The following is a 24,152-nucleotide window of genomic DNA, read 5'->3' on the forward strand; positions in this document are numbered from 1 at the left end:
GCTAAACATCCAAGAAATGCAGTATGCTTTATAGATGATGAGAGCCCTGTGTGAACAGGACAAACAACTGTTCACCTCCTTATCCAGTCAGATTGAAGAATCATTATCCAGCAGCACAATCTCAGATAAAGAGAGTAAAAAAAGATTGGAATAAGAGAGAGATAAAAGAGACAGAAAGAAAAAGTTTAAAAATTGATCTATATTACAAAAAATCATCAATAATTCAAATATGAAGGAATGAGACTCCACATTTAGCGTGTGCCAGCAAGGCTGTTTGGCAGTAACCTCATTGTTACTTCTGTTGCAATATCCGATCCATTAATTCACAATCATAATTTTGTGTGGACATTATTGAGAGAAATTTATGTGCCATGCTCGCTACAAATATAAAGTTGTTTCTACCCTTGTGTTTTGATCTAACAGTCACTGTTCTATTATTACCATATATGTCATTCATAGATACATTAGTGAACTGCATCTGGTTTGAGTAAAGGGAACAGAAGGTGGAATTTATACATTTTTTGCTTCAAATTCTGATTCCAATTCATCAGTTTCATTTGACGTGCACATAAACAGTAAGTTGAAGATTACCTGTAAATTGTCACGTGACAAACATTAGGAAGAGATGATTGGTTCATTTAGGCCTGAATTTTCGCTCCTGTGTCAGGAGCGCTGAGTTGGGACAAGTCGGCTTCGGTGTGGGCGGGGCAGGTTGAGGTTGCAGTGGGCACAGGATGGAGTTGGGCCATTCCGCTGGACGCAGATTGGAGGTGGCCACAGGGGCTGCCACGTGCTGAGGCAGGCTGTTTAAAAGGCCTGCTGTTGTTTTCTGAGACACCGTCCCACTTCTTTCCTTAAATTTTAGGCCCTCTAGCCCTCACCCCTCACACTCCATCACACCTTCGCCCACTCATCATGCCCCCATGCCACCCCCATGGCCCCTTATAGTCCCATGTCAACATAATGCCAGCCTATTCCCCCTCCCACCACCCTTTGCCCTTATGCCCTCCATGCCAACTCACCCAGTATCCATCACGGGCAGACCTCAGGAGCCATGTTTAAATAAAACAAAATGAAGGACTAAATATCTATTACAGAATTTACTAGGGTGAAAAAACACACCCATTCATGAAAGCCCATTCAAAACTCTGACATTTATAAAAGCAAATAAGACTTGTATTTATAACTGCTCTCAAAGACAGCTAATCTTCGAATAACCTCTTTGAGCTGTCAATACTTCTGTTAAGTTAGAACCTCTGCTTAGGTAATTATAGGTTGTGGAAAGCAGCCAAGCATTAATAATGACATAATGATAGCCCTTGGAGAAATTTCAACAAGCAGCTATTGTATCTAAAAGAACATATTTTTATTAAACACTCACTGACACAGGCAGGCTGATTTGTTTTAAGTTTTTAATGGGTTGGGGATTTAAATAAATTCACACCTTAGGGCAGAATTTTGCGTTCGGTGAGTGGGCGCGTGCCCGACCTGCTCGAGAGTGAAATGATGCACACAATCAAGGTTAAGGCTCAAAAGTCTGAAATTTGAGAGTCCATCTCTTGCTTCTTTTGTTAAGATAGGAGTCCCATTTGCTATTTACCAACCCATTGGAAAATTACCTCATTCCACTTGAGCTTTGAAAAATACAAAGGAGCAAGTTTGAAATTATTTTAGCTAATTCTGCCAGCGTCCTTCAGCTGAAAATTTCAAGGCCTGGAATCTTGTCTACCTTAACTTTTTAAACTTTTTCTATGATACATTCTCTGCTGACACAAAATATTTTGAGTCTATCTTCTTTATACTGTTTCCTCAACTCTGATATCCCCTTTCCCTTCCAGCGGTTAAAAAAGTTACAAAATAATAAATTAATAATCCTACAACTTTGCTGTCCTAAGGCCCCACTTCCCACTACCAGTGATAAATGATCCAACTAGCATATTCACTCTCCCTTCTGCCTGGTAGAGTTAAAAATGCGTCATTTTTATGTCTGAAGAAGAGACATATGGACTCAAACCATTAACTCTGTTTCACTCTCCACAGGTGCTGTCAGACCTGCTTGAGTTTTTCTGTTTTTATTTCAGATTTTCAGCATCTGCAGTATTTTGCTTTTATCAATTTTATGTCTCATGAGATTGCTCTCATGGCTAGGATTTTCAGCTCGGCAAGTGGGGCCGGGCCCTGCTCGCCAAGGTGTAAAATGACACGGGGTGACGTCGGGTGTGCATCACCGTGCATCATTCAGATTTTTAGTTCAGCGGGCGCGCAGCCAACACGGCTGCATGCCTGCCGAACTGTCACCTATTAAGGCCATTTAAAAACTAATTAAAGCAATAAACTGAGCTGCCTGCCCAACCTTAAGGTTGGTGGGCAGGCAAAGAGCCCAGGCGGCCTTCGCATTTTTCATGGAACCTCATCCACTGGCGGGATGAGGTTTCTTGAAGTGTTTATAAATTGAATAAAAATTTTTATAAGAATTCATTGACATGTCCCAGCTCATGTGACACTGTCATATGAGGGGACATGTCTTTAAATGTTTTTTTTCCTTTATTTACCTTTTTAAAACTTAAACTAATCTCCTTGAGGCACAGAGGTGCCTCAAGGAGATTTCTGGGCTCTTTTGCGCACATGCCCTGACTCAGGGAATTCCCCCCACCTGCACAGGGAGCGCTTAGTGCTTCCGGGCACGCATCACGTTGGGTGGGCCTTAATTGGCCGGCCCGCGTAAAATGGCAGCGCGGACACGATCGGTGTCACCGATCGGGTTTGCGCCCGCCCCCGCACAGTCCCCCAGACGGGGAAAATTCTCCCCCATGTTTCCTCTGCATCTCATCAGTTACTGGTGTTCATCCGTCTGATGTTATGGATCCCTATTCCACTCCTTCCTTGTACATTTCATCATTTTATGTACAGTTTCTTTCACCTTAATATCTTCCCTGACTTTCTCACATATGAATACAGTATATGGTGAATATGATAATAGATATTATTTTATATAATATAAATATATATATTTACTGCATCGTCCTAATCTTGCTTTGTAATTATCTAGATTGCAAAATGACTTAACTAGAAGCTGATTATGTACAACATATCTGTCTCAGGCAACAATATTGGTAACAGTTAAAAATACTGTTTAGATGCTGAACATCTAAATCTGATTCTTGCACATCGTCATCCACCTCGCAATTTAAAACTCTTGGAATTTTGCTTTTCGCAAATGTTTGGAAAGTAACCTTCTGTTGGACTGTTGCTTTTATGTTTAATTAGAGTTGAAGTACTTGCAATTTCTGGAATGCTTTTTTTGAATGATTTCTCACCATAAAATGTTACTGTTCATTAATATAATACGCAACATTGACTCTCAGATATCTTCAATGTGCTGTCAAGAACACCAATAATGTTGTTTATTCTACTATATTGCAGGCAGCCCAGAGATAATTACTATTGAAGAACCCAAGCCAGGTAACGTTCGATGTGTAGCAATAGGATTTCCAAAGCCAAAAATAAAGTGGCTTAATTGCTCTGGACCACAGAAACGGTAAGGAATATGACCTGTAGTTCGCCTTATTTAAATGATGGAAATGGAGGTTAAGGATTTCCTTGCATTTCTGTTCAGAACAATAAAATTTGTAATAAAGTTGTCGTTGTAGTGTCCAATGTTTTGGTGATGTTACTGTTAGAATGTTCTGGGAGGCTCGAGTTGCGTCTTGTTAGTGTATCTGTAATTGACTTATTGTATGAAGTACATTAGCAGAGAGAACAGAATAAAACAAGTAAATTGTAATATTAGTGCAAAAAAGCATGAAATAAAAGATTCAAGTGTGCAATTTTTATGGTAATATTTTTCTTGAAAATACACATACAGGCCGGGATTTTCTGGCCCTGCAGTGCAGGAACTGCTGTGTGCGGGATGTGGTGGACCAGCCAAAAGACTTCTGGCAGGACTGGAAAATCCAGGTGGCGGGGGAAGTTGGAAAATCCCGGCCACAGATATTAATACCATAATGGTGAACAGCAATCACCATGTTCTATCCCAACTGTCCCATTTAAGTATTTACAAACTCGCTGAAAGCTGCATTGTCCATTTTCCTGATAGTAACAAACTGACTTAGGTTTGTAAATGGATCAGGGAAAGAGTTATTACAGTCTGAATTAATGGATGTTTTCGTTACGCATTTTGTTATGACTTTTCTGCCTTTGTTAGCCGAGATCCTTAAGATTACCCTCATCGGTGTGTAGCCAGCTGCTTACAGCTTTGACAATATCTTCATTTGCCCTGATAGCTAGATAACCAAGATAACAAATAGAGAACTTTTTAATACTATTGCATCTATCCTGTGCCTCATCTACAATATTTTACTCGCACCTTCAAAAGAGAAAAGTGTCACAGCATCAAAGTTTCAAACTTCAGCTAAGTAAATTTATTGATCAGCAAGAAGCTAAGTAACAGTAATACAAGATTAATATATTTAGAGTAGATGTACTACATATCCATCTGAAAAACAAAACAATAAATGTCCCTGATTTCTATCCAAAGGTATTATTTTATAATTAACCTTTACATATGCAATTTTTATAGTTTTACTACCAGTGCAATCTAACCACCCTATCCCACCTCTTTGAACAGCCCAGACTGACTCAGTGATTTAACAATCCACAGTCACAAACACGCACCAAATAGTTGTGCATTTGAGTTGCCGTCACTTAATTTTGAAAGTAGCTGCCAGTCGTACATATAATTAAATATGTGATGCAATAGGTTTTTGTTTGAATTGCCCTGGTTTCCTTTTCCAGCTGGCAACCTCAAAGACAATTGAACAATTTTCACAACATTTGTATTGTATTAGGTTGTGGACTTGTTTTTGAATGCAGGCAGTTTTTAAATTGCCTTGCCTGGCATTTCTGTCGCAGTTCTTTGGTGAGAGCCCCTGCAGAGAAAAACACAAAAGGCCAATTTAGCTATTTTCCCAGGTTTTCTGCTGACCTTTCACCTAAATTAATGGGTGAGGCTAGGGTTAGGAGAGGGAGATCATAAGGACCTAATGAAAGTCCTCTCCTTTACATATTGTCACTCAATTAAAGGAAATGTTATCCAAGCTAAAATTAAACAACAATTCTTCATTTTAGCAGATTGTCATTGGCCATATTATTAGAAATCTTTGGAATACTCTACCCCAAAGGGCGGTGGATGCTAAGTCATTGAATATATTCGAGACAGAGATAGATAGATTTTTGGATACTGAGGAAATTGAGGGAAATGGCGATGGAGCAGGAAGGTGGAGTTGAGATCAACCATAATCTTGTTGAGCGGTGCAGCAGGCTTGAAGGGCCAAATGGATTTACTGCTGCTCCTATTTCTAATGTTCTTATGTTCTTTACAGGTGCTCAGACACACCCATGGCAACAGCAGAAGAATTACACTGGACAAACAGAATAATACGCCAGCCCCATTTTGGAAGGATTGAAGTAGAAAGCATTCTTAACACCAAGGAACTGAACAGTAACATTACGGTAGAGTGCCTGTCATCCAACAGTGTTGGTGAGAATCGTGCAATCTATCAGATGAAAGAAGGTAATAACATTCTAAATGAAAGTACAGATCAAACCCAAGTATATAGTGCTTTTGCATTAAAATACTGAGAATATGGCATGCCTTAATGATTTGTGGGTTGAAATTGCACTTTATGATATTAGCAACAAAGTGAAGGATGAAATTTCTGTGTTATTTTAGCACAATGCAATTTTGCGGTGTCTGGAAAATGCCTGAACAATTTAAGGCAGTACATTTCCCTGCCATTTAACTCTTCTGCTCTGTGGACCTCCTGATTTTTACAGTCCCCTCCTTTAGAGTGTTGTTGCAGACCCACATCAGCATTTGACCTATCGGATTTCTCACCTTCTGAAACAGTACATGTGAACATGATGATTAGTGCAAACTGCTTATCCCTTCTATTTAAATGAGGTTGTCTGCTGGCACCTTTGGGCGGATCAGTGCAGTGGTCACTCTGCCTGCCCATTGTATGCCAGAGATGAAAGTCAACCTGTTGCGTACTATAAACAGTGCAGAGTACAAGCATTGTCAGGCTTTATGTTTGTCATTGGGTTTTGGAGAAAAGTTCACCTGTGATTAACCTGAATTAAAAAATAAATGTCTTGCTAAACTCTTTGAGAATACATAAGTATTTGTAACTATTCATTAATATTTTGATGCTCATCTTCTGATGGACTGTTGTTCATTGATGAGGTTCAAAGCCTCAAAATTTGTTGAAGTATGAGTTACCTATCTTCTCTTTATTTTTCAGCTTATTTTAGGAAGGGGAGAGCTAAGAGTTTAGGGCTGTAGGGTTCTGGTATGAGTCATTGAGTAGTTTGGGAGAGATTTAGAACTGGATTTTTCCATGGATGTCAGAACCCAACATTGGGCCCATGTAAAAGTGATTGAACCCGCCCATGTTCTCAGCGGACCCAATGGCGCAACCTTCCAAGAACTCCTAACTGGCCACCTCCACACTCAATGCCCTATTAAGGATGATGAGCAGGCTCCCAATGCTGCAGGCCCAAACAGATGGCCTACGGTGATGTCAAGCTGGCAACCCCACTAGAAGTTATATATTAGAGATGCCTGAAGCCAGTAGGGCCAATAGGTTTGAGGAAAACCTCCTCAGCAGGCCCTTTCATTGATGTGGTTGTGACCTTTTATTCCCGTCTATTGGGACAGCTCCAATGGCCCCTGGCCTGCCGCCACGAGGCCATCTCCATTGAGCTGATGGCCTCCCGGCATGGTGTGGCGCTACTCCAACGTCAATAAAATACCGGTGCTAGTACATATTGGTCTCCAAATGAGGTCTTATTGAACTAATTGACTGCCTGCCTCCATGGAGCAGGCAGCTGAACTGGTTCCCCATAGTTGCTAATGAATTCAGGAGCTGCCCCAATGTGGCTTCCATCTATTTCCATCACCACCACTCCCCCCACCATCACAAACCCCAACTCCAGAGTGCTGGGAAAATCCAATCCATAAACACCAAGCCAGTGACACTTTTACAAGTCTAATGTAACTCACAAGCCAACCTACATGAATGTTACTACCGCTTTTGGCTCTTTAATAGCATTAAACAAGCTTGGTTCCATATTAGTAGTTTCTCTTCTAGTTTCTCAATACTGCCTCAAAGTAAATAACCTAAGTTGATTAAACCTGGACTTCTTGCTCAGTAGTTCACCAGTGGCTGAGGTAATTTTCATTCTTGCTCCTTGCTGACCTTTGTTTTAATGCACGCAGCCTTAAAGTGACAGCAGTCAAATAGATTTGATTGTGGACATTCTAGAATTAACTAATGAGGGTTATTTTCCCAGAATATCAAAAGTGGTAAAGCCATTTTTCTTTACTTCTTACAGGAATACCAAAGACACATCATCTCTTTACTCCAGTGTTGACCCTGTTCGCAGCAGCAGCAGGCTTACTCTGTGTTATTTTAGTAATTCTGTTTTACAAATATCAACAGGTAAAGTGCAGCAAAGTCTAAGATTCCTAATACTTCGTTCACTGAGTTACTGTGTACATTATAAAAATAAACATTAACATGATCACAATTGTTTTTAGAAACCCCGGTACCAAATTCAGTGGAAGGTAGTTGAAGGAATACACGGGAATAATTACACGTACATTGACCCAACACAGTTGCCGTATGATGATAAATGGGAATTCCCCAGGGATAAGCTGCGTTTTGGTTAGTTGATACTTTGCTTGGTTTACATGGATTATTCTCATATAAGGAGTTCAATTAACCTGTGTTTAATTAACAATAAACCCAATAAGACAATAAATCTTAAATAAAAAAGCTAAATTAATGTTTTGCTATTCAGCCAAAATATAGACCTTGTCTTAGAAATGGTAGTGTCTAGAATGTTCAGTCCATTTAACCAGGACTAGCACGTGAATAGATTCCCTGGATTGAACGTGGAGAACAGGAGTTTGGGGAAGATGTTATCAGGATAGTGTGCCTGCAGGGGTTTATCAGCAGACATTCCACAAGATCATTAAGGCAGAGTAACAGGAGAATGTGTTTGGTGCTATTAGGACAGAACACATAGAAAGGATTATCAGCATGAGATGAGTGAAGCGTACAGTTGAGTGAAGGAAGAAATGGAAAAGACTCAAGCAACAAAATAAAAACACCAAACAGGATGGAGGCAAAGATTATGATCTCAAGTTAACTCAACGTTGAGCCCAGAAGGCTATTAAGTGAGGAGATGGAAGATGAGGTGCTGTTCCTCAAGCTTGCATTGAGTTTCATTGGAGCACTGTAGCTGGCCACGGACAGAAAAGTCAGAATGGGAGCAAGGTGGACAATTAAAATGAGCAAATCAATGTTTCACTTGGAAGGGGTGTTTAGAATCTTGAATGGTGAGAAGAGAAGAAGTAAAAGGACAGGTTTTGCATCACCTGTGCTAACATGAAAAGGTGTCGTAGAAAGGGTGTTGGACGTGATTGAGGAATGGACCAGGGTGTCGTGGACAGAACAGTCCCTTTAGAATACTGTAAGGGTGGGGATGGGGAGATGTGTTTGGTGGTGGTATCACACTGGAGGTAGCAGAAATAGTAAAGGATGATCCATTGAATAAGGAGGCTGATGGGGTAGAAGGTGAGGACAAGGGGGTTCCGATTGTGGTTCTGTGAGGGAGGAATGGGGTGAGAGCAGAGGTGCAGGATATAAATTGTACATGGGAGGGTCTCGTCAACCATGGTGGAGGGATGATGCTCGGTTGAGGAAAAAGGACGACATCTCTGAAGAACTAGTATCGAAGGTTGCATTATCTGATTAGATATGACAGAGAGCAGATTATTAGAGCAAAGAAGATTATTGGAGCAGAGTGGGTGGAGAGGCTTCACAGGACAGAATATTATCAGCACAGACTTCACAAAGGAGTTATCAAGGAAGAACACATGGAGCACATCATAGGATATTGGCTCAGTATTCAGGATGAATGGGGTGCAGAGTGTTATTGGGATATCTCATAGATTGGCAGGAATAGGATTATCAGTCATTTTGCAGAATGATTGTCAGATCTGGCACACAGAGATCCAGTAGGTAATTTCTATTAATTTCAGTATATTTTCAAAGATTAACATTTGTTTAAAATGTTGTAATATCTCTGTTTATATTACATTAAATTCAGTTTACCTAATCAACAAAGATAAAGGGCAGAACTTTGCCCTCAGTTGGCGGGCGGGCTCCACCGGCTCGGTGGCAGGCGAGCAGCCGAACTCCGCCGCCGAAGTGGGCCCCACCGCCATTTTAACTGGGCGGGCCAATTAAGGTCCACCCAGCAGCCTGCCTGATGGGAAGCGCTATGCACTTCCTGTGCGGAGAGGGGAGGGATTCCCCATCTGTCAAAGTGCGTTCTTTCGCACATGTGCGCGAAAGAGCACACTGCTCCCTGAGACTAAGTGGTGTCTCAGGGAGATCAGTGAAAGTTTTGCAAACTTAAAAAATAGAAAAATAAAAAAATTATTAACATGTCCCCCTCATGTGACAATGTCACAAGAGATGGGACATGTTAATAAGTACCACATAAAATTTATTAAACATTTTTAAAAACAGACATGAAACTTCATCCCGCCAGTAGATGAGGTTTTATGTTTTTTCTATTGCCCACTGGGGCTCCTGGACTGCCCACCAGCCTTAAGGTTGGATGGGCAGAGCCTTTAAGTATCTTAATTATCCTGTCAATGGCCTTAATTGGCCATTGACAGGTCGGCGGGCGGACAGCTGATTTCATTTTCCGCCTGCCTTCCTGAATATTTAAGTGGGGCGGGATGAGGTCGGGGATTCCTCCCGACGTCATTCCGCGTCATTTTCGCGTCGGCGAGCGGGCCCCGCCCCCAAATCGCCAACGGGAAAATTCAGGCCAAAGTTACTGTCATGTGGATAAAACAATACATATTTAGGTTTTTATGACTTGATTATTCTGCATACTGATAATTCACATATGAAGAAAATGCTTCTTATTCCCAGGCAAGACTTTTTGTGCTGGAGCCTTTGGAAAAGTTGTGGAGGCTTCAGTTTATGGATTGACTAAGGCTGACTCCATTATGACTGTGGCAGTAAAGATGCTTAAGCGTAAGTATATGCGATATATGTTTTGTGTGATATGTAAATTGATGTGCCATCATCTGCAGAATGACAACTATAAATCTTCCTTTGCAGCAAGTGCCTACTCTACAGAGAAAGAAGCTCTGATGTCAGAGCTGAAAGTCTTGAGTCACCTTGGGCAGCACATCAACATTGTCAATCTGCTGGGAGCGTGCACCATAGGAGGTTAGTTCATATAACTCAACTGAACTATATTTACACTTTTTTTCTGAATGCAAAGTTACCTTTTAGGGTAGTGAAATTGTCAGCTGTGGTTCAGTGGTAGCATTGTCGTTTCTGAGTTAAATGGCTGTAGATTCAAGTCCCATGCTAGAGCACGTAATCCTGGCTGACATTCAAGAGCAGGACTGAGGAATGCTACACTGTTGGAGGTGCTGTCTTTGAGCTGAGATGTTAAACCGAGGCCCTTGTATGCTCTCCTGCCCCTACTCTCCCCACCCCCTCAGGTGAAGGTAAAAGGCCCCATTAACTTATTCAGATAATAGCAGAAGAGTTCCCATCATGGTGTATAGGCTAACGCTTTATCCCTTAATCAACATGACTACAGCAGATTATCTGGTCATGATCACATCATTGCTGCTTGTAGGGAGTTGCTGTGCCCAAATTAGCTGCCACATTCTCTGCATGACAACAGAAACTACACTTCAAAAGTACTTATTGGCTGCAAAGGACTTTGTGATGTTCGGAGGTTGTGAAAGCTGCTATGCCACTGCTCAAACCTGGCGCTGCTGGAACTACAGAGCTGCTAGCCATCCGATTGAATGGCAACTCTCTAAGGCTTCTTTCCCAGGACGCATGCCCGATGTCATCACGCATCATTTTACGTGTCGACGTGTCGGGCCCTCCCATGCATGCCAACCGGAAGGTTCAGCCCCAGATGTGGGGGAGGAGGTAATCCTCACCCTAAGCCAGTTAATGCTCCAGCGTATGGTAAATGGCTGCAGAGCGGGGATGCATGACTGCATTGGGCATTGACTGTGGATTTGTACAATCAGAATACTGTTAGTTATGAAGCAAGAAATCATATTGCATGACTGTTATAAGTAAATGAACCCACAGCCTTAACTGCTAAAGCATAACCCTAGCTTATTTGCACCATCTAAAACATTTTAACTTGAAGATTTAATAAGAAAATCTATAAAGAGACAACTGTGCACAATTATTCCAAAAAGGCCTTGGGTGGGTAAACTTGTTTGCAGCGCTATGCAGACTACATCAATTCATCGGGGGCAGGTGGCAGCATGGGCTGTTATCTGCATGGCCGGCATGTTTTCTCCAATGTTATCAGCAAAGGAATGTGCATGTAAACGGAACACTGCTCTTTAGTTGTTAGCACAGTAATAACACAGAACATGATGTTCCTAATGATGGCAATGGGTATGAATAGCTATTGCAGTCCCTGGAAAACAGCACCCACTGATGTCTCAAAGGTATTGTTACTGCAACCACTGCTTCTCCTTTTTAACTTGAACAAGTCTCTAATGAGCAAACTGTGCTGCCCAAATTTTGGTTTGGCTGGGATCCTAGATTATTTGGTTAACACTTGGTGGTTTGCTGGATGTCAAATTCAAAACCTTGCAACGGATGTCTTCAGTACATAAGCATTAAATCAGTTTGGCGTTTTAGATACGTTTATTCTAGTTTTATCTAGTTTTGTGTTTACACTTGTGCAACAAATTTTCCAAATGTGACATTGAAATTTTGGGCCGTGACTTCCGAGCTTCGGGGCAGTGTACCTGGGGGGGTACCCCAAAGGTGCGCTGGGGAATCACCCTCCACAACCCCACTGGAAGTTCCCAGGTAAAGATTGCACAGCAATTGCATGGGAAGTTCAAACTTCTGATGGCTTCTCAAAGGCTGGACCTTTAAACTTACCTGCTTTACAGCAGCTAGTGCTGTAAAAAGGGACGCTGCATGCCTGGACAAAAGGCCGTGGGAACCCGCTGCACCGCACAGATCTTGTTCGGCCTGAGTTGGAAGGTTGGGTGAGAGAGGAGCAGCTGCATTTCCTGGTAACTAACTATGAGCGGAGTGGCAATCCGATTCAATTGTCACTCCACCAGAAGTTACGGTCCATTCCCGATTTCCTAGAAGATGCAGCCTAACACATGATTGTCCAGATAGCCTCTCCTGCTTGTCTTTTTATTACTGTCAGAGCATGGTGCCTATTGTATGTGCCCAAGAAAAAATGTTTAGATTTGAAGTAGGAGAGTGGCTTTTCTATGGTGGAACATCTAAAGGAATTCACACATTCTCCCGCCATAACTTCAAAAGAAGATTATCACAAATGCCTGGAGAAATAGTATAAATGACTAAAAATCACCATTTACTTTGTTTCTCCAGAATTTTCACCTAGCTTATCATGGGAGATTGGGAGAATGTTGTGGAAATTGTCCTTCATTGTGTTAATACTATATCATCTCCACAATCCGTTGGCTTTCTGTATGCATTTTGATTAATTGTTATTAAAGCTTTAAAATCTAACTAAAAGAGAACTATAGTGGTTGGCCAGTGCACGCACTGCACAGTTAGCCTGACTTTCATGAGACTTACAAAATTTATGACTTGCCAAGTGAGCTGAAGGGTACTTTGATATCCGACCCCAGCACACAGCACACAGGCAATAGAGATCCACATGCCACAAGACCAGAAAACGTAGGAGCAGAAGTAGGCCATTCAGCCCATCGAGTCTGCTCCGCCATTCAATGAGATCATGGCTTTTCTGATAATCCTCAACTCCAATTTCCTGCCTTTTTCCCATAACCCTTGATTCCCTTACTGATTAAAATCTGTCTATCTCAGCCTTGAATATACCTAACAGCCCAGCCTCTACAGCCCTCTGCGGTAAAGAATTCCACAGATTCATTACCCTCTGAGAGAAGAAATTCCTCCTCCCTGTCTTAAATGGGTGACCCCTTACTCTGAGATTATGCCCTCTGGTCCTAGATTCTCCCACAAGGGGAAACAACCTCTCAGCATCTACCCTGTCAAGCCCCCTAAGAATCTTATGGCAGAATATTGCCATTGGCGGGCGGTGGCGGGACTGACAAACCGACACGTAAAATGATGCGCGATGTCGTCAGGCATGCGTCCCGGCGCCATCCCGTGTCATTTCGGTATTTTGTTTGGCAGGCGCGCGCCGGAGGGGGCGTGAGCCCGCCAAACTGTCAGCGACCTACTAAGGCCATTAAAAAAGTAATTAAAGTTGTTGACAACACTGCCTGTTCAACCTTAAGGTTGGCGGACAGGCGAAGAGCCCAGGCGGCCTTCATGTTTTTCAGAAAACCTCATCCACGGGTGGGATGAGGTATCCTGAAGCTTGTATAAATTAAATAAATAATTTTCCGTGACTTCACAAATATGTCCCAGCTCATGTGAAGTCACATGAGGGGACATGTTTAAATAATTGTTTACTTTATTATTTAAAATTTTTTATGATCTACTTAATCTCCCTGAGGCAGCTCCATGCCTCAGGGGGGATTGCTGCACTCTTTCGCATGCATGCGCAAAAGAGCGCAGGCCCCGATTCTCCCTCCTCCCCCCACCTGCACAGGTAGTGTTGAGTGCTATGAAACACTTATTTACGCTGGGCGGGCCTTAATTGGCCCGCCCACATAAAATAGCGGCGATCGGCTCCGCGCTCGCCCCTGCCCGCTCCCGCATAGCCTGCCCGACATAGGTGACATTCAGCCCTATATGTTTCAATAAGGTTGCCCCTCATGCTTCTAAACTCCAGGCCCAACCTACTCCGCCTCTCCTCATAAGAAAATCCCTCCATACTCAGGATCAACCTAGTTAACCTTCTCTGGACTGCCTCCAATGCCAGTATAGTTTTCCTTAGATAAGTGGACCAAGGTTGTTCACAGTATGTTAGGTGTGGTCTAATTAGTGCCTTGTATAGTTTTAGCAAGACTTCCCTTTTTCTATGCTCCACTCCCTGTGAAATAAAGGTCAACATTCCATTTGTCTGACCTATTACCTGCTGAACTTGTATGTTAGCTTTTTGTGATTCATGCATGAGGACCACTAAATCCCTCTGTGCTGTAGCTTTCTGCAGTCTTTCTCCATTTAAATAATGTTCAGCTCCTCTATTCCTTCTGCCAAAATGCATAACCTCACACTTTCTTACATTATGTTCCATCTGCCAAGTTTTTTCCCACTCATCGTAGCCTGTCTATATCCCTCTGTAGACTCTTTGTGTCATCCTCACCACTTGCCTTCCCACCTATTTTTGTGTCATCCGCAACTCGGCGATAGTACATTCACTTCCCTCATCTAAGTCATTAATATACTGTGAGGATAAGACCAAAGCAAATTATTTGGTCACATAAAATTCAACGTGCCATTTTCTGCTTTGGGTTGTGGTGCCTAAGACAAACAAAAATTTTCTAACTGGTTGTTACATATCTGAAAACAGACCTGTAAGGCAGTAAATAGTCATTAAAATGTCATGGTCCAGCTTCCTGGAGGCTTTCCTTAACAGAAATAAACCATGGCCAGAACCTTTCACTCTGTGTGCGGGCGCACACCCGACATGCTCGAGCATAAAATACCAGGTGTTGGGTAAGCGTCCCGACGTCATCGCACACTCACACAATATTTCGCTCGGTGGGCATGAGCAGGAGTTGGAGCCGTGCCTGCCATCAATTACAAGGCCAGTTAAGGCCATTAAAAAGGCAATTAAGCTGTATTTTACGTTGCCCGTGCGATTTTGCACTCGTTGCACGGGCAAAACGGGCAGGCGGACAGCTGACAGTTTATAAAACCTCATCCAAGGTCAGGATAAAAAGGGTCAGCAGCATCGCCAGTGTGAGGAGTGAGGAGTTTTGGAGATAGTTTGCTGCTGGTTGCTTATTGATCCTTGGTAGCTTCTTCTCTCTTCAGGACTTCATTCTTAACATTACCAGGCTTCATTTCAGGACTCATTGCTGTCTGCCAGACCCCCTTAGGATTCAGATCATGTGTACCCTTCAGAAAACCTCCCATCACCCTGGTAATGGGGATTGTGGTCTTCGCTGGTGGCACCTCCTCTGAGGAGGAAGGGAGGGGCAGAAGGGAGAGGAAGCCAGGTGTCCCAATGCAGCTTCCAGGAGAGGGACCTGTGCGAGGAGAAGCGCAGGCACAATGGGTGCAGGACCAGCAGGAAGTCCAAGGAGGAAGGTGCTGCAGAAGACATCACTATCCTGCTGCCAGGGTTTACAGGCAGCGATGCAGCTACCTCAATATGTCTGAAGTGCAATGCTGAAGAAGGTTCCGCCTCTCAAGGGAGACCGTGACCTCCATTTGTCAGATGATTGGGCCTGAGATCAGCTCCAACTGTGTGGGTGGACACCCCATGACAGCGGCTCTGATTGTCACAGAGGCCCTCAACTTCTATGGCTCCTGCTCTTCCAGGGATCAGTGGGGGATCTGTGTGGATGGTCCCAATCAGCTGTCCACAGTTGCGTCAAGCTGGTGACAAAAGCTCTGTTCAGGCGAGTACTGATCTTTATTCTTTACCGTACGTAGGAGGCCAGCCAGGCTGAGCGAGCCAGAGGCTTTGCCGCGATTGCTGGGTTCCCCCGTGTCCAAGGTGCAATAGGCTGCACGTATGTGGCCATCAAGGCGCCAGTGGGTTAGCCGGGTGCCTTCGTCAACAGGAAGGGATTTCACTCCATGAAAGTGCAGATAGTGTGTGACCACAGAATGCAGATTCTGCAAGTCTGTGTAAGGTACCCTGGCAGTTCCCATGACGCATATATCCTGAGTCACACCCAGGTGCCGAGGCTCTTCAGAGCTCCAACCCTACTGAATGGATGGCTGCTGGGTGACAAGGGCTATTCCTTGAAGAGGTGACTCATCACACCTCTCTGCCACCCAAGAACAGAGGCAGAGCAACGTTACATGAGGAGTCATGTCTCCACAAGGGTGGTGGTAGAGAGGACCATGGGTCTTCTCAAGATACACTTCCGATGCCAAGACCATTCAGGGGTGCACTACAATACCTCCAGAGCGGGTGTCACTGATAGTGGTTGCATGCTGCGCTCTCCACAATCTGGCACTGGCAAGTGTGGACCCACTGGAGGAAGAGGATCTTGACGCAGGTCCACAGACCACAGAGGATGGATCCAGTGGTGAGTCCGAAGACGGGCACGATGAGGAGAACACTGAGGGCGTGAAGGCAGACCTCGGTAAGCTCCAGGGAGGTAGGGACACCAGAGACGCCTTGATCCAACGTTCCTTCAGCTAGGCTACCAAAGATCTGCTTCCACCTCATGCCAGGGCTGCTGCCTTCACCCTGGATGTCTGAAATGACACTTTCATTTGCACCCAAATTCCACTCAATGCCTGTATGTCCAGCATTACATACTGGTGTACGCTGCACCAGAAAGAAAAATGGTGAAGCATACTCAGGCCATCAGAACCAAAGCAAATTTAATGTTATTATCACACTGAAAGCATAATGCCTTTACCATTATTGGTCCACATCAGCAGACATATAAACATACAAACATAAATGAACAGAAAATCACTTGTGAACTATCCCTTTTGTGCTCATGGTGCCTTTAACTTACATTTCTGAGTGCTACGTCTTGGTGCATCCCCTCCCCACCCCACCTTCCCCAAACCTCCCCCAATGCTGGCAGCGGCATTGGGTGTAGCCTGCCGACTCTGGTGTCTTGTTGACCTTGATGACCTTGGCTGTCATCCTCTGGTCATTGAGCTTGTGCTGGCCCTGCCTTTGACGGAGTGGCCAGTGCCAGGGCTGGCATCTCCCCAGTCATTGCAACCTCATCAGATGCCATGGTCATTGGCGGCGGGGGTGGAGGAGCTGCTGCCGTCATCCAGAGCGCCCTGAGAGGAGCCCACAGAGACAACAAGTAGTTGGTGCACCAACATGAGGTCGCCCTGGACCTCCCTGCTCACCATTGATGGACGGGCACCTAGTTGGGATACTGGTGCCTCATCCATCTCCCACACTGGCACTGACCACCTGAGGTCATTGCCTGTGTGAGGGCTTGCAGTTCCATGCACAACCCCAGGAAACCCTCATTCTATTTCTGGAGCTGCCTCTCCATGGGAGTCGCCACTCTCTCAATGGAGGAGGCAGTGCGCTTGGTCATGAAGGTCAACACAGTGCTCACGCTCCACATGGACCCCTCCAAAACGGAGACCCTGGCACACAGGCCCTCATGGATCTCTGCCAGATCGTCCCACACATCCCGCCGGACATCCAGCATCTGCCACCTAATGGACAACTCCAGAGGCTCATCACCTACCTTCGACTGAGCATTGTCTTGGTCTCCAGCTGTCCTCTGACTGCCAGCGCCATGGGCACCCTCTGCCTCCGCCAGCACCTCAATCGAGTGTGAAGTGCCCTCACTGAAGTGCCCGCATTGGCGCACCAACATTCTAGCCGCCGATCTAATGCCCATCCAGGTGCTGGTATTTGCATTGGCGCCTGCTTCAGAGAGCGGGTGTGACGCAGGTGAAAATGATGCCAAGTGGTCCTCCGACGTCAGGGATGGCCCTTCAGGGTCCAGAGAGTGAGTGCATGCTGGCGAATCTAAAAGGGAGAACAAGGTCATGTCACTAGTTAAAGCCTTCACACTGTCACTGTGCATGCCAGGCACCCTGGTGAGACAATGGAGATCTGCATCATGGTGCCATCGTCTTCCAATGATCAATGGGGGCTCCAGGTTTGAGACTCCAATCAATGAAGAGACTACACTAGAATGGTTGCACAATCTGAAACCCTCACCTCTGTGCACTGCACTCTTGCCTTTGTCTGGCACCTCCGCCTCTCCACGCCTGGTTGCATGGGAAGCATGCTGGCTCTCTAGCTCTAGGGTGTCCTGCTCGAATCTGATGAGCAGCAGCAGGTTGGGCTGCGCTCTGCCTGTCCGTGACCTCTCCAATTGGTTATGGCTTGTCTTCTCCTGAATGGACAGAGGAGCATTGATTAGTCCACTCTCTACCTGCAGCGCCATTGCATCCTGGCCAACCCCAGCTGAGGAACACCTTGCAGGGCACATCTGAATCGGGGCCCTCAAGCCGCAAGGCACTCAGTCCAAGCAGCCAGCCTGAAATCACGTCAGGGGTCGATAGCAGGCGGCGAGCCGTTTCCTGTCCGCTCCCGGGCCTGCCAACCATACCTGCCCGCCGACCTCAAAATTCTGACTTATGTTTCTTATTGCCCTCTTCTTCACTTTCTTTACCTTATTCTGGCTTTTTCTCAATTTGACTTTACAATATTTCTCTTTCTATTTCACAGGCCATTTGACCAGGGATACCACGAGTGTTTTTCATTCTCCAGCTGGAAAGCGAGAAAAGAACAAGAGAAAATTAAGAGCACAAGGCCCATCTCAAGATTCATTAATGATCCTTTGTTTCCTCTCGCTCTCTATGGAAAAAAAGAACAACAGAAGTGCTGGGAAACAGGCAAACTCTAAATGTAGGAATTTGGGATCCTAGGGCACAAGGGTGGCCAGATGTGATCTCCTTTATGAGGTTGCTGCCAAAATAACGGTAAAGCTTGTGGCACTTGGCATCATTTTTGTGTAAAAATGATATAGCAATTTCAAGTGAGGAGCACGTGCAGTTAAATGCCAATATCCAAAAGTTGCTGTCTAAATTGTGCCTTTCCACCAATAGCTTTGGAAAAACAGAATTCTTCTGTCTGGCTCACCATTGACGTGCATTGAAAGGTATGGGGTGCTGTAATTGCATGATGAATATGAACTAAACTCACCACAGTTTAAGATTTGTCATTACAAACATAAGTTCCCTTTTAACAATTTGATAATAGTTACTGTCTGCCAATCTGCCTCTCTGGCTCTGAAAATGAATTATTTCAAGTGTGAAGCCTCATTCCTTCTGGTATTAAATGTTGTTGGAGATACTAAAAATGTTATTTCTTTTACCTTTCTTTTCTTTCTCTTTTCTGAATCTCTCTCAATCTAATCTTTTCATTTCTTTTTCTGTACCTATAATTTGATATTGAATTTATCCCTGTAATTTACACATCCTTCTCAGTTCTTCTGCTGTTAATTTCATGGTCCTTCAATCTGATTGGGTAAGGAAATACACAGTTTCATGCTCTTTTCACTCAGGTCTCTGGTACCGGGTATCCCTCACTTCAACATTATCAGCTTACGCTTTCAGTAACTTGCCACACTAAAATACTAAAAACCTAAAATATGCACAAAGAAGTCTAACTAATGACAGATGCCTTGCTACAGAAAAGCCATTATATATAGAATTGATATTTTATGTTGAGCACAAAAAGAAGGAAGTCTGGAGCTTGATTTTCAATCCGAGGTTGGGAGTCCAACACCTGAATCATTTCCAGGCCCTGACCCTGCTCCCTGTCTGCGTCCCTAATGTGACACTATTTTAAAATATGGATCCCCTAATTAGGCTGGAGGCAAATTCGGCATCCAATTAATGGTGTCGGGCACTGCCAAGAGGCAGAAACTGACTCAAAAGTGCAATGCTCAAAGGCAGATGGGAGCTGTGTCTCGGCTTGCTGTTGACTTACAGAATGGAGGAGACAGGAGATCAGAGGGCCAGCAGCCTCATGACACAGACAAGTGGCCAAACAGTCAATGAACAGGTACTTGACCTGCTCTGTGTAAATATTTCCAACAATTTTACTTCAGCAGAAACATCACCTAATGGTTCCCCTCATTGCAAGCAACAGCTATGCACTAATGAGCACCAGACTGCTTGCTTTTTCTGATCTGTGATTTGAAAATCACCTTCTGGCCCTCCCCAGCCAGCTAACAAGGAGCTTAATTGGCAATTACTTGGAGGTGAGTGGGTTGCCGGCTCCCCCTCCCACCAGGCCCTTGCTTTGAAAATTGCAGCGCCTTGCAGAGGCGTCAGAGACTGACCAGGTTCGCTATTTTCAAACCACTCCCACTATAGACCTTGCCCCCTTAGGCAATTGAAAATCAAACCACTGCATTTATATAACACCTTTCACAACTTCAGGACTTCCCAAAGCACTTTACAATCAATGAAGTTTAGTGGTTGTTCTAACATAGTTGTAAAGTGTATCAAGTTCCGGTTTGCTCCATAGGATGGATTTACTTCTTATTGCACTTGGCCATGAAAGATCAGCTGAGTCCTGCACACAGAGAACAGTCGACCTGGAAGGGCCACATGACGGAGTTTACTTGATTTATTTTCATTACGTTTATTGAGAAGAGAATGAAACAGTGCCCATTATTCTATGTGCAATCTTCCCTGCCCTATTTTCTTTTCATATGCAGGTTTTGGGCAATTTGTTATGCCCAAGTACTATGAAAGGAAATCCTACCATATAAATGTAGAGTGCTGAGGAGAAGCCATGCCTTGGCCTTGGATTTAAGGGTAGATGGTGGTGTAGTGATAATGTGATTGAACGAGTAATTCAGTGGCCCAGCTAATGCTCTGAGGACACAGGCTCAAATCTCACCATAGCAACAGGTAGAACTTAAATTCACTTAAAATCTGGCATATAAAGCTCGTGACCATGAAACTGTAATTGATTGTCTTAAAAACCCATCTGGTTCACTAATGTCCTTTAGGGTAGGAAATCTGCCATCCTTACCTGGTCTGGCCTACATGTGACTCCAGATCCACAACAGTGTGGTTGACTCTTAAGTGCCCTCTGAAATGGCTCAGTAAGACACTCAGTTAAAGCCCAATTAGGGATGAGCAACAAATGCTAGCTTTGCCAGTGATGCCCACGTCCCATGAAATAATAAAAAAACAATTAATGCATTCCAAAACTACTAAGATCTCCTCAAAATCAGAATCAAAGGGCTGGTTTTTACAGCAACCTGCTAGGTGTGTTTTTGGTGGCAGGTGGGGGACAAATAATGTGATGGATGACTAGCCCATAAAATGGTAGGCAGGCAGGCATTGAAACCGGCAGCCCACCTGCCACGTAAAAAATAAATAAACAGACACTTGAGGTTGTTCACAATCCAGTTGACATGAATATGGCACTGCCCACACCGTAATGCAGTTGGTTGGGGCAGGCCGGCGGGAGTGGCCAGTCTGTTTTCATAATCCAACTGGTTAAAAGACGGAAGAACAGGTTGTTGGGGGGGATACATCCTTCATGGGGTGACCTGTGCACATCTGCCTTAAGTGCCTGGGACTTACCTTAGTCCAGGATCTATTGCTCTTTTCATTGAGGACCTGCTTGCAGTCCCAGCAGCGCCCACTACTGAGTTCTGGCACGGCTGGGACTGCTAGAGCTGCCGGCCAGTCAGACTGGCCAACAGCACTTGAGGGCGAGACTTCCTCCCACTCTCAGTTTGTTTACACTGCCCCAGTGTGTCATTGCTGCTGAGGCGGCCTTTTCTAAGTCAATTGTTTTGAAAGTGATTTTTGTAACGGGGTCGGGGGGGGATGCAAGCAATGCACCAGCCATGTTCCCCCCTACCCCGTAGAATTCAGCGCAAAGTCTCTTCTGCAGGATCATGAACAGAGCAGAAACCATTCATACACAAAAGGACATCCTCCTCGTGAAAAATTAATTTTGCAAATCATCTTTTAGTTGCTTACAGACATGTCAGATAACGAGGTGAATCAGGTCGAAATGCATCATAGCCTTGCTTGCTTTTAACATTTTGACAAAAATAATGCCCGACTTAGTTGGCACATCTCTTCCCTCCCCTCTCCTCCAAGTTTGTCAGACACTGCTTCATTAATACAGAGTTCTTTTGAACTAGATTTCCAAAGTTATGCCAGGGACAGAGCTGAAGTAATTTACCCTCAGCAGCTCTTATAAATCTAAAGCATTGACGCTTTACATATTACTTCTTCGTGCCTGTGGAATTCTCTTCCATATGGCACTGACGCTGAGAACTCTGCGAGAAGCTCAAATGCACAGGGCTGTTCAGGAAAATCTCTGGCAACCGGAGTGCAATTTCTCCAGGACCCCCTTTCTGCTCAAAGAGCACTGGAGCTAAATTCAAGAGACAGCTGTCCTTGTTAGCTACCTCCACCTGCACTCGGCTGTTATGCCACCTAATAACCAATAAAACATTACTTTTACAGAAATATGTTCCCCTGCTATCAACTGCCAGCTTTTCAACTTTTATGCCATTTTGCAATACTCAGCAGGAAAGCAAAGTCTTTCTTCCCAGATGTCCCTCTAAACAGTTCAACTCTGAAATCACATATGAAACAACTCAAACCTTCTTATATTGCCTTTTTGTTGTTTCCACATGGCCAATTGTAGCTTGAAAAGTGTATTTTCACTTCCATTTGCTTTTATATTTTTCTCTCACTTTGTTTCATCTTCCGGCATCAGGAAAGTGGTTCTGATGATAGAAAAACTGCTTGATCTGTTGTTGTGTTGCCATTTTAAGGGTGATGAATTGCCACTTGACAATCACACTGGATACCCCAGCATTTATGGATAACTGATTCTTTATAGGAGGAATATGATAGATCAAATTGTAATGATGTGGCTGTGGTATGGTTCAAGGTTATTACTAAAAGCAGATTTCAATAGAAGGAAACTAATGGGACCTCTGTTGATTCCAAAGTACAGCAGTTGCTTTTGCATATGGTGTTTAATTTGCTAACACAGGTTTGACAGTACCATGTTGTACAATTAATATTTTGATGTTGTAATGGTATATTTTAATTTAAGCAAATGCCTGGATTTTTGATCTCAAGGTGGGTGCACAGAGGCTGAAAATTTTCCAATGCACTGAACCCGCCTCAGAAAAATCTGCCCCACATAGCGGGATCTTTGTTCCTGTTGGGGGGGAGGGTGCATGCTATGGTGGGTTGGACACTGATTGGGAAGTGGCCACAGGGGCTGATCAGTTTCAAGGCAGGCTGGTTAAAAGTCCCACCTCGGTTTCTGGGACTTCATCCCAACCGTGTTGTTAAACATTAGCCCTCACCCCTCACACTCCCTCAACTCCCCACCCACTCGCCATGCCCCATCCATGCCAACCCATGGCCACCACCCACCCCCAATGGCCCCATACCCTCCATACTAGCCATGCCAAACCATGCCCCTTTATAATCTTTCTATCAACTTAATGCCAACTCATGAACCCCTTGATCATCCCCATGGTACCTTACAGCTCCTATGCCTGCTTAATGTCAACCCATGCCCCCACTATCGCCCTTTACCCTGACACCCTCCATGCCAACTCACCCAGTATCCATGATGGACAGACCTCAGGAGACATGCTGAGATAAAAGAAAATAAAGTTCTAAGTATCTATTACAGCCTTCATTGTATTAAAAAAAATTCTCATTGATAATAGCCCATTCAATACATTTAAATTCCCTCAAGTACTTAATCCTATATAGAAACAAACATTTGTATTCATAACCTTACATCAAAAGCAGCTAATCCGTTAATCCTCTTGGACCTGTCAATCCAACTGTGAATTTACAGCCCCTGACTGTGATAATGACAGGTTGTGTAAGCACTCAGGCAGTAATAATGCAATGATGATAGCACTTAAGGTTACGTCAACAAATAGCTTTTGATACTGCAAGCACAGATTTTTTTCAACTCACAGAAACAGGCAGACTTTTTTTCAAAATTTAAATAACTTGATATCTTGAGAGTTCTATATACCTTAACTGCCCTTTACAAGCATTTACATCTACTCTAAAAAAACCTAAGTCACACACTGCGGGATAAGGTCCTTACTGCAGTGAAAATAGGGTCTGTTTAAAGTCAGCAATGGGCTGAATTTTGCCGTCGGCAAGCAGGCAGTGGGGCCCACTCACCGACGTGCAAAGTGACATGGGGTGATGTCGGGGGGATCCCCTGATGTCATCCAGCCCCATTTAAATCTTCAGGAAGGCGGGGGTGCAGCAAAATCAGCTGCGGGCCTGCTGACCTGTCAATGGCCAATTGAGGCCATTGACAGGATCATTAAAACAATTAAAGGACCTGCCCGTCCAACCTTAAGGTTGGGGGGCAGGCCAGGAGCCCCAGCGGGCTTCTGATAATACAAGAAACCCCATCCACCGGCGGGATGA

At 44.2% G+C, this 24,152-nt stretch overlaps 1 protein-coding gene across 1 annotated transcript in view; it reads left to right on the plus strand.

The window, feature by feature from the left end:
• The window catches only part of LOC144684317 (mast/stem cell growth factor receptor kita-like), an 86,718-nt gene extending 67,682 nt beyond the window's left edge, over positions 1-19,036 (plus strand). The window contains exons 5-11 of the mRNA XM_078547951.1: positions 3,424-3,538; positions 5,382-5,572; positions 7,396-7,502; positions 7,601-7,727; positions 10,017-10,121; positions 10,209-10,319; positions 18,409-19,036. Coding sequence (XP_078404077.1) covers positions 3,424-3,538; positions 5,382-5,572; positions 7,396-7,502; positions 7,601-7,727; positions 10,017-10,121; positions 10,209-10,319; positions 18,409-18,608 — 956 coding nt within the window. The 3' untranslated portion in view covers positions 18,609-19,036. The remainder of the gene's footprint in view (positions 1-3,423; positions 3,539-5,381; positions 5,573-7,395; positions 7,503-7,600; positions 7,728-10,016; positions 10,122-10,208; positions 10,320-18,408) is intronic.
• The last annotated feature ends 5,116 nt before the right edge of the window (positions 19,037-24,152 follow it).

This window comes from Cetorhinus maximus, chromosome 1 (genome assembly GCF_964194155.1).
Source record: "Cetorhinus maximus chromosome 1, sCetMax3.hap1.1, whole genome shotgun sequence".
Taxonomy (NCBI): domain Eukaryota; kingdom Metazoa; phylum Chordata; class Chondrichthyes; order Lamniformes; family Cetorhinidae; genus Cetorhinus; species Cetorhinus maximus.